The sequence below is a fragment of the Agrilus planipennis genome, unplaced genomic scaffold (genome assembly GCF_000699045.2).
Source record: "Agrilus planipennis isolate EAB-ADULT unplaced genomic scaffold, Apla_2.0 scaffold147, whole genome shotgun sequence".
In the NCBI taxonomy this organism is placed as follows: domain Eukaryota; kingdom Metazoa; phylum Arthropoda; class Insecta; order Coleoptera; family Buprestidae; genus Agrilus; species Agrilus planipennis.
In genome coordinates, this window is record NW_020438940.1 from 395,836 (window position 1) to 407,172 (window position 11,337).

Consider the following 11,337-nt stretch of genomic DNA (forward strand, 5'->3'; position numbering starts at 1 on the left):
AAATGGTTATTTTGAGGAGCTTGACGAATCAGTCTATAGAGATGGCATTAATAGACTGGAACACCGCTATGAGAAATGTATCAGCCTTGGAGGAGATTATGTTGAGAAATAAAAAAAAAAAATTTTTAAAAACCTTGTTTTTCTTGGTCAGGCCGGAAACTTATCAATCCACCCTCGTATTTACCATGGAGTTGCATGTCGTGCTTTACAGTAGGTGCAGCGGAAAAAAGAAAGATGAAAATACTGTGGATAGAACGGATTAGTAATCAGGAGGTCTTCTAAAAAGTAGGATAGCAAAGGGTGCTACAGAAGTCAACATGGAAAAGGGGAGATAGAATGTTAGAGATAGGAATGCTGTAATGGTAAATGTGGGAATCTTGTGGGTCATGATCTCAGTTTGCGCTGTGTCAAACCTCTGTCTGTTTATTGATTTCCACTTCTCACTAATAACAATATTGGTCATCCTTCTTGGTATATGGTTAAAAGTCCAGTCAGTACAATATGGAGACTGTCCAGGATATTTTAGAGTACTTCTAGGATACCTTCTATGACATGAAGAGCTAATCACAGACATGCTCACAAAGGGTTAGGGATGTCTTAGTTCTTGTGAAATGCGAAGATTATCTGAAGATAGGAAGAAGTGGAGAGGTAATTCATCAATTTTTTTCCATTTTATCAATGATTTTATAGCAAACTATTCTATTTAAAAAAATATTACTAGTAAGTAAAGTCATTGTCATTTTATTAACGTTGTGCTTTTCTTTGAAGATTGCATTAATTTTTACAAATGTAAACAATTTCAAACTACACAGGATGGGGCAATAATAAATAAAGGGACACATTTTATCGTTACGTATATAAATTATATTTAGCCATTGATGGTATAAAACAATCTTGTACAAAAAAATACGCATCACATATTTTTGAGCAAATTAATATTTATTTTATTAACTTACAAATAGATAAAGAAAGATCTAAATATTATAAGCTTTATGTAATTTTTTTGTAACAGCAATAAAAATCGTTAAATTATTCATATCATATCAATAACATATAAAAATTGTAATTGGCAACTTATGACATTAATATGGAATATTTCCGAAACTATTAATTTGATTGCTTTTTAGATATAAATTATAGATTATTTAAGTTAAGGCACAAATATTTCAGAGTTGTTTTTGTCACTTTTTTAATAAATTTTGTCATGTCGGCTATCTTCTGTTGTGGGTCAAACCAAACTAAATAATCCTCAATTACCATTTCTACGGATTTTATAATCCATTATAGATTATACGTAAGTCACGCGGTATTGTAGGAAAAGTTGGAAGTTTTACATTTTCTTATTTATAAAGAGAAAGGTAAAATCGATATTTTTTAATCGATCCCCTATGACCAAAAGATTCCAAAAAGTTCTTAAGCAACCTTAGAACAGTACACTTTTGGCAGTCCCGATAAACTAGCGATCAAATAGGGGAAACACCTTCAGAGCAGGTTGATATAATAACCATTTAGTTAATGATATCTAGTGTTAACTGAAATATTTCATATTTATAATATGTTTTAAAAGTTATTCACAAATAGGGACATTCTCTGGAATTTCGTTATGATAAAAAATTGATAAATATGGAAGATGAAAATAAACTTTGCTTTTGTGCCTAACTAAACATTTAAATCATTCTGTTAACATGAAATTAATCTGAAGGAAACACGTATCTGTTCATGTATGTACTTAGGAAATTACAATAGAAGATATCACATCAATTGTACTAGTGGCAAGATCACGGCAAGATTGATTACGTATTCACTACCAAATGTTCCGCTTTCATTTTCACATTTATTTGCAAGAGTTTCGGTGAAGTGACAACTTATCTTTCCTACTAAATTCCTTGTTACAATTTGGACACTGATACGGTTTCAAGCCGCTATGAAGTTTTGAATGCCTCGTGAGGTTTGATTTGTGACGAAAATCTTTCCAACATGTTTCGCACTGATAAGGCGTATCACCCGTATGTGTACGCACGTGTTTGTTCAGATCTCCCCTATGAGAAAAGTTTTTCGAACAGTAGGAGCATTTCATCTCTTTTTTAGTTTTGAAACTAGGAGACCTTTGAGTTTTAATAATACCACTACTGGTTGATGGCATCACGTCTTCCGTAAAAGTCTCGGTTTTCTTTATCACAGATTTTGAGGCAATTATTGTACCGTGTTCAAAGGAAGTTGATTGATGACAGTTTTGTTGTTCTTGCTTCACGTAGAGCTTGGTTTTCTCAATTGCTTCTTTTGCCCGTGTTCTTTGTTCGTTTTCGTATTCCCGCTGCTCTATGACCTGAACCAGCAAAGGCAGGTCACCATGTTTGCTGTGGCAATCTTGACATCGGCAATCGTATGAGTGGGATTTGTCGTCCATTTGCTTGCATCTGATCCTTGGATTTGGTGGAAGCCATTTATTACGACAATAATGGAAATTGGGTAAAGTTTTCTGCAAATATGAGAATTGGAAATTAAAAATCTCCGCTGATAAAGAAACGCTTAAATTTTTATGTTCCCATAATAATCAAGTTAGTGATCAAGGAAGATAATTAAAAACAAATGGCCGATCGAGAATATGAAAGTATTGAAAATGGCAGTATTTCGCTTTTCCCATTCATAGGAGTCGAAGGTTTTTGAATGTTGTATGGTTCAAGATTTAAAGTTTTCTATTTAACCTTTAATCATCAAACTTATGATAATTTAGACAAAAGCACCATTGTTACTGTTTTATAGCATAAAAAATGACTCTGATCCTTGGAAGAAATAAATCCATCGGAAGTAATAATTATTCGTTTGGTCTTGTGGTTTTGGTGTTAGTCTTGCATATTCGGTCTTAGTTTGAGTCTTGATTTTGTTAGTTTGGTCTTGGTTTTACTTTTGGTCTTGAACTTGCGAGTAGAAAAACATTCTTCATCTTGGTCTTGCGAGAATGCATGACCAAGAATAAAAACACAATTGTATCATTTAGACTTCAATAAATTGTTTTGGTGCTCAATTCTCAAGTCTTATGATTTATACATTCATAAGTGAATTTAAGAAAAATGCCAGTTAATCAAATAGAAGCCATTCGTCAGTTTCTCCTGTTTTTCTCAATAACTATATAACTATATGTATTTGAATTTTAAAGATATCAAAACTTTTTTGTTAAATTTTTAATTAACTAAAAATATGTATCAGTCCAATACCCAATATCTTCTTTGCACTAAGAAGCATGGATCTAATAATCGTTTGGAACATTGTTGTTGTTATCTCAATGAGTACTATCAATTTTGTTTGCTTTTCCAACTGTTTGAATATTAACAAATTAAGGATAATATCTGATAATAATAAATAATTTAACCGCTTCAAATTTAGCAGCCTTTGTTTAAAATAGTTTAGAAGACCTTATTTAACATAATCTAACCTATTTTTTTCGTAGATAGCTGCATATCTTAGCAAAAATCTTTCAAATTCTTTTAAAAACAAAGAACCATTTGTACTATTTATTTAGTAGTCCTACTTTTTATTATGTTTATTGAACATATCACATTCTACCAACAGTGTTAGTGTATTTATTGACAATAAACTTTTATTTTGGGATTATTATTATTGGTTGTTTAATAATAATTTTTAGTCACAAATGTACGATTAAATAAATATATTCAAACCGAGTATTGTTATTGTAAAAGTTCTGTTAATCGTGTAAAAGTTCTTTAAGAATAAAAACAAAAAGTATATATAATAAAAATAAAAATTCAATTTCTTTACTATGGTCATGCCTAATTAGTAAAACAATTTTTTTTAATTTTCAACAGTTGTTAGAATTTAAGTCTTAGGGCTGCTCTTTGGTTTAAAAAGAAAAAAGATTTTAGGGGTACTCTGACACAGCAGAATTTTATAAAGAAAATAAATAGATAACAGTGTCACTCACCTGATCTAGCACCCGACAAACCTCTTTTCTATATTCGCGATTCGTTTCCGAAACGAATTTGCTCCGTACACTGTCTGTTGTCACCATAATTGTAAATCGAAATAAAAACTGAACTCCAAGTAAATTTTCCCGGGTTGTCGCGTCATCGGATTTTTGAATTTGTTATACGCTTGCGTGAGAGAAAGGAGTGCGTCGGGTAATACCGTCTAGCTAACGGGGAAACCCACTGAGAGAAATGTATCTACTGTACGACGCACTTTTAAGAGTATTACCATCAGACTTACATTAATTGCAAGAACAGATAATAAAAAAATGAATAGCGATTAGAAGAAGGACGAATACTGTTTGGGTTAACAATGGAATGGAAGACATTGTTGTTTATTTTTAGCATAAAAAGTAACTTTTTAGTTTTCCTTAGAGAAGTCCATACATTAATAGCTTCGTTCTGTACAGTATGACCTCATGCTCGGCGGATTTGTACGAAGTTAATTTGAATTCCTTAACCAAATTTGCTCTTTACAGTGGTTTATTCAGAGGGGAATTTAATAAAATGATGCTAGCGATTCTGTAAACATTTTTAAATTTTGTCTTTTGTTTTTTTGGAAAAATGTTCCAGAAAGGCATAATCTAAGACTTCAAAGAACTGTCACTCAGGCAACTCTTTTTAATGACTGCATGTGAAATGACAGTTTTAATATTTCATTTAAAAATTTCAAATTGTCGGTAATGTTGGATTAAATATCAGAATTCATTGATAAATAATAAATGAATTTACAAAGCTATTTAACGTAAATACTTAGGTGCATTTCTTTTTATTAAATAATTAAGTATGTACTTAAAACGAAATAATCAATCAGAAATTATTTTTAATATATTATTGTGCTATTATTGCTTAATGTCACATTTTATGAACATGTGTTTGTAATTTCCTGTAATTTTAATTCATTAATATGTATGTCTTGGGTCATCAAATGACTTTCAACTACTTTTTATCTAAATTATTTAATAATATATTTTAACTTTCATTCTTTTTACCCACATAAATACTTAGTAACTGTTACTTAGTTCTCAAGAAGCGTTTACAAAAGTGGAACGTTGACTCTAAATATCATGTTTAATAGGGAACTTTTTATAATTTCTTAGTTTAAATCGTCTTTTTATTGTTAAAAAACAAAGATGTGTAAAAGGTATATTACATCATTCATACATTTATCTATAAACTGAACCAAGAAGACTAGTGCAGGACTGGAACATTAGAGCACAAGATGTAAGAACGTCTCCAAATTGTGTTGGGCAGTCCGCTGCGCACCGAGGCAGTGCGCATCCATTTGACAACTGACAATACCAAAATTGATGCTCAGTCCCTTTTCGCGCAGCGGACTCTTGCGTTTTCTGTCCACACGTTTTTGTAGACACATTCGCTTTAGGTTGTGTTCCATCTTTTTAAACTAAACATTTTAAAATTAGTTTAGGATATCCAAGAATTACGAAAAGGCCAGGATATAGAGCTTGACGAGCTACTTTTATCTTTGGGAAATTACATCGAAATTTCTGACGCCATCTTGGTTTATTGTTTTATACGAATGGCGCTTGCAAAATAATTTGCATTTTAGCTTGTGATAGACTACTATTTTTAAGATGAACTATAAAATATATTTATTACTGCAGCATTTTCATAGACTTTTNCCAAATCTTATAAAATATGATAATAATGCTTTTATCACTTAATAAAATGTTACTAATAGAACAGTTTTTATAAACCAACTGGTTAAGTACTAAATTTAGTTTTACTGAGCCTAAACGTTGATTAAACTAGAGATAATTATTCATTTAATATATTTTATTCATCTATCAATCCATCCGATCCATACATATATAAATAAGTACATATCTTTTATTGGTGTAAAAACCATGCCGATCAGAGAATTGTCTAATTCCTTCGACGGGGAAACCTGAAAAAATCGGGGAATTATTTTCTGAAAAAGTAGTAGCCAATACGTAGATTACATTTAAGCATTTGCCTCATAATCCGGTTTCTAAATTACAGTTAGAAATGGAAAACGAGACGATCTTACAGACATGGATCTTATACTTTCATTCTTACATAAATATGTATCTAATATGTATTCATACCTGTATGCGTGACGCCGTTTGATTACGTCGTGGTTCGTCATCATACCCATTTGTCGTCTTCATTGGTAAATACCAATTTTTGTGCGTCATGCCGACAGACAGTTCCACCGCAGGCAGAAGTTCATTAACTTAATATTATGCGTTATTAATTCATTTGCGGAACTGTTCTATCGGAAACTAATTTTTATTCTTGGAACCAAACTATTACCATGTTCTTGTATCTTTTCCCATTGCGTCAAAATTAGTCCATTTCTTGTTATATAGAATCACTAGTAATACACCTAGTAGTTCCTTTTGATATAGAGGTCAAGTGGTGCACTTAAAAGAACGTATTACATGCACTTTGAAAGTTCACAACTCTTATCTGGGACATTGCTTGACACATTATTTATTTCAACGTTTTTTTCATTGGGTTATTTAGACGCGGTAGCAGTTGGTTACTCCTGGAAGGATTTTGATTTCGGATAACAAAGCTAGAGTATGTAAGTATTTTTCAAAAGTACAAAATCTCCTACAATGGATCGAAACTATCATCATCATCGTGAGTCGTCAGTTCTAAGACTGGTTGGACACGCATCTCCACTCTTTCCTAAACTTCGCATTTCCCTGAAACTAGAACAAGCCACATCCTTAACTATTTGCGAGCAGTACTCTAGTGTAGGTCTACCTCTACCTCTCCTAATTCCCGTTTCTATCTTTAATATGTCCCTGACTAGCCCTTCATGCCTGAGAAGGTGTCCTCCTAACCTATGTCGCCTATTTCTTATTGACTTCCATAGAGTCCTCTATTCTCCTATTCTTTCTAATACTTCTTCATTCCTAACTATCTCTATCCACGGTATCCTCATCATTCTCCGGTAACACCACATTTCGAACGCTTCTAATCTTTTTTTCTCCGCCGGACCCACTGTCCAAGTTTCGCATCCGTACAGCGCCGCGCACAACCTTCAACAACCTTTTTCGAATTTCTAAATTAACCATTCGCGAGCACAGAAGTGAGTAGAAACTATAAATTATAAAATTCAGGCATTTATTTTCGTCATTCTGGAAAGACGGAGAAGAAAAAGAAAATTAAGAGCAAATAAATATATGTGCGTATCCAACCAGTCTTAGGACTGACGACCTTATGATGATGATGATGACTTCGTTTACGTTTTGAGATTTAGCCTTTAGTATTTATTAAGAGTAGATTAATAATAATAACTTGAGATAATTAATATTGGAGTTGGATTTTATAACCATCTCCTAACTGGTAATCCAGTAGTAGTTCCAAAATTTAAAAATGGACTTCGAAATCATCAATTTTGTGCTTCATAGGTCTTCTGCTCTAAAACATATTAAAAATCAACTTGCTACTATGACATTTTGCGATAATACTTAGAATTGTGTTATTCTCTCATAAATTTCCTGAAATATCAAAAATGCAATTTATATTAATTTAGAATTAAAATTCAGCCAGGCTGTTATCTGTTATGTATCTATTTTATTAATTAATTAATTAATTTATGTACATTAAAGACCATGCCGACAAGTTGGATGTTCAGTAGCCGTTGAGACTTCTGCTTTTGAAAGAAATGATAATATAGTACAATCACCATCAATATCTGCCTTATAAAATAAATCATATTTTCTATCTTTCTCTCCAAATGAAGGATGTAGTCGGTAATTCAGTAAAAAATTACATTACAATTTGAATGTAACTAGGTACTTACCTTCTTAGTAAATATTTTGATCACATTGTAGTTCAGCAACCTACCATTAAAAACTCTGAACTAAAGAAAAACTAGACATAGTGGTAAGTGTTCTATTGTTAAACTTTGTGTACATTAGGTACATGAAGTATCTTACCTACTGATGGAAAATCCAACCGCAAAAAGTTAAGTAGACCATAACAATTATTTATTTGAAATACAGCCAAAGTATGATCATTTTGATTGAAAAACATCATTCAATTGCAATTAGTATAATTCATGATTAGTTTTATATATTACCCAAAATTTATGACTAATTAACTTACTATCACAGGGTAAATATCAACTGACTAGTTCGTCAATTATTCTCACCCAAATCTTATAAAATATGATAATAATGCTTTTATCACTTAATAAAATGTTACTAATAGAACAGTTTTTATAAACCAACTGGTTAAGTATTCAAAATTCATAGTCATTTTAATGGAATCATGATTTTCTATCAAAATAACAACATTATAATATCAGATATTTGCCACGGATTTGTAGCAATTAATTCGTAACGAATTGGTTAATTTGTACTCATGGAGGTAATATGCTTATTTTATAGTTTATAAATAACTAATATCCATGTTATAATTATTTTAGCCATTTTGTATTACTTTTAAACTAACTAGACGCCTGGTACATTTGCAAACCAGATATCAAAAATTCGTAGTTTTTCAGGAGAAAATTATTTATGTTTATTGATACAAAGTCAGCAAGATAACTAGTGAAGGAAAATGAAAACGTATTTATATGTAGAAAACGTTAGATATCCTCTAGATAGATGAGCTGCATGGTCTGGAGCATTGTTACTATTGGGGGTGTAATCGATTCGATTCCTGGTTTGTCACCTCTGATCTAAGATTTTCCTGTGGGTTACTTGGGTCATTTAGGTAAATGCTTGGGGTAGTAATATCCTACCGATAAATTTTTCACCTTTTTGTTTTTATTTCGCCGTCCCATCTTTCTCACTCGAACCACCAGTCACCTATCCCCACGATTCCTAACAAGAGTTAGAAGAAGTCCATCCTCTCTACTCTCCGGCATAGCATTAGCAGCTAGCGGGAATGAAACCTCCAAAAGCTTTTTCTAAATACCTCATATACTCACTCCAAAACATAACAGTAATTAGAGTCCTAACTACTTTTCGGTAACAACGTTACCTTCTTCAGATACTGTAATTATTATTATAAGATTCAATCATTATTCAGATCTTTATGGTCTCTGAAGCTGCTAACCTTGTACCGAAAAATACTCCGGACATGTAGTTTCATGTTTTGACGTTGGGCTTTGAGCCATTTAGAGTTTTCTACAAAGTTTTGCAATCTTCTATACATACATTTACTTAATTAATTGGTTTGTTTTGACCAAAAATATACTCCTTATGATTTTTTTGTTGGCCACAGTCGAAGATCCATCAGAAGAGTTCTCAATATTCTCTCATAATTGCCATATACTAGCTCTGTAAAAATCCATATGCTTTCTAGTAAAGTTTATAACTTTGAATTATGAATTTCTTTAGAATCTCACTCAGAAAATGGTCACTACATGTCTCTTGCGCCCATTTTATAGTAATGAGCAAAGTAATTTTTCTAAGATTTGCCCTCTCCGTGATAACGAAAACCGAAATTCTGAGAATACTGTCTGGAAGGTGAATAGTCAAATGTGAATCAGACAGACAGCGTTCCAATGACCCATTCTAAGGAAATACCAGAATGAATAAATTAGCCCATATTGACTGCAGTAGGGTATTCAGCGTTACAGTTGGTTGATTAATAAAAGGCTGCTCTTTTTTTTATTCGCCGTGTAATTATTCGCATTGTATTAAAAACAAAGATGCTGTGTTCTACAGACGAATTGCTCAAAATATAAGAAAATTGGATGATGACCGGCATTAATTATTAAATGGCTACCCGACATGGTTTCAATATAATTTTTACATATAATAAATAATTAATCATATCAATAATTTTATTGTAAAGACAAAGAAAGCAACTTTTATTTACTCAATATTTAACTGAAGATGACTCTTTAAGTGTCAGGACGCATCTCAAGTAACCAAACGTTCAGTTAGAGACTCAGCCGGACACTCGGTCTCTAACTGATTAAGACACAGTGGATGTCGGAATTAATCTAAGTAATTATACGTTCTGCTAAAGACTCAGAATCAGAGTCAGTCTCTAACTGAAGATGTCACTTTAGATGTCAGAGCGCACCTAAGTAACTCAACGTTCAGTTAAAGACTCAGAATCACACTGAATCTTAAATTTAAGATGGCACTTTGGATGTCGGAACGCATCCCAGGTACTAAACGTTCAGTTAGAGACTCAGACTCAAACTCAGTCTTTAAATTATGATGACTCTTTAAGTGTCAGAACGCATCTCAAGTAACCAAACGTTCAGTTAGAGACTCAGCCGGACACTCGGTCTCTAACTGAAGAAGACACAGTGGATGTCGGAATTAATCTAAGTAATTATAAGTTCAGTTAAAGACTCAGAATCACACTCAGTCTCTAACTGAAGATGGCACTTTAGATGTCGGAGCGCATCTAAGTAACTCAACTTTCAGTTAATGATTTAGAATCATTTTCAGTCCCTAATTGAAGATGGCACTTTGGGTGTTGGAACGCTTCTCAGAGAACTGAACGTTTTGTGGAATTTCTGGTGTTTTTAGTTTCCTTGGTACCCGCTCCGCCTCCACATTGTTGTTGTTGACTTATTAATATAATTGAATAGTTCTTTTTTTCTATAAAACGTTTGGTCATTAGAACACCTTGTTTAAGTTTGGTTTGAATGAATAATCACAACAAGCAATTTTTTTAAAAGTATTCTGCAAAAAAGATTTAGATAGATACACAGCTTTTTTATTTATGCCAAACTGAACTTTGACTGTAATTGTCCGGTAGTTTTAGAGGTATTCAGCCGTGACGAACGCACAGCTCAGCGGGCGCACGTGTTTTTTTTTTTAGGAATCTGCGTAAGTAGACCTAAGAGGTATTTCACATGGCTTAAATTTTGTATTTTCAATAAACCTTGACGAAAGAAATCTGATTACTTCAGGGAATGCCCATATTTTATTCAGAGAAAATTCGAACGAGAAGATACACGCACAGGACGAATGAATGTTTTTTTGTATGAGAGACTACTGAGAAACGCTGTTTATATAACATTCGATCATTATTTTAGTATTATTATTAATAGCGATAGATGGAGAACATGAATTGTAGATACATAAAATAAATTCAATTAAAAGGTATTGGTCGTTTACTGTAAGAAAAGGTGTCTTAGATTTGCAGATGTAGCAGTATTAGCATCTAGCAAGGAGGACTTAGAGATAGACCAAATAAAATGGAAGCGGTATTGACAAAACAGTGTTTTTTTTTTTAATTAAAAAGAAATAATGAAAGCAAGTTAAGAGAATGTAGGGAAAAGGCGAATATAAAAATAAGAGATCGAAAATTATAAGAAGTGACTGATTTTCGGTATCCAGGATTGTTCAGTCCTTACTGTATATATATATATATATAT

General features: G+C 32.3%; 2 protein-coding genes across 2 annotated transcripts in view; one reads left to right on the plus strand and one right to left on the minus strand.

Moving 5' to 3' along the window:
* The window catches only part of LOC108738893, a 73,255-nt gene that overhangs the window by 25,409 nt on the left and 36,509 nt on the right, over window positions 1-11,337 (plus strand). The window lies entirely within an intron of this gene.
* LOC108738910 (zinc finger protein 33B) lies at window positions 952-4,056 on the minus strand. The gene is made up of 2 exons (XM_018472523.1): window positions 3,941-4,056; window positions 952-2,479 (listed from the first exon to the last, which is right to left on the minus strand). The coding sequence occupies exons 1-2, from the start codon at window positions 4,025-4,027 to the stop codon at window positions 1,835-1,837; spliced, it is 732 nt and encodes a 243-aa protein (XP_018328025.1). The 5' UTR covers window positions 4,028-4,056; the 3' UTR covers window positions 952-1,834.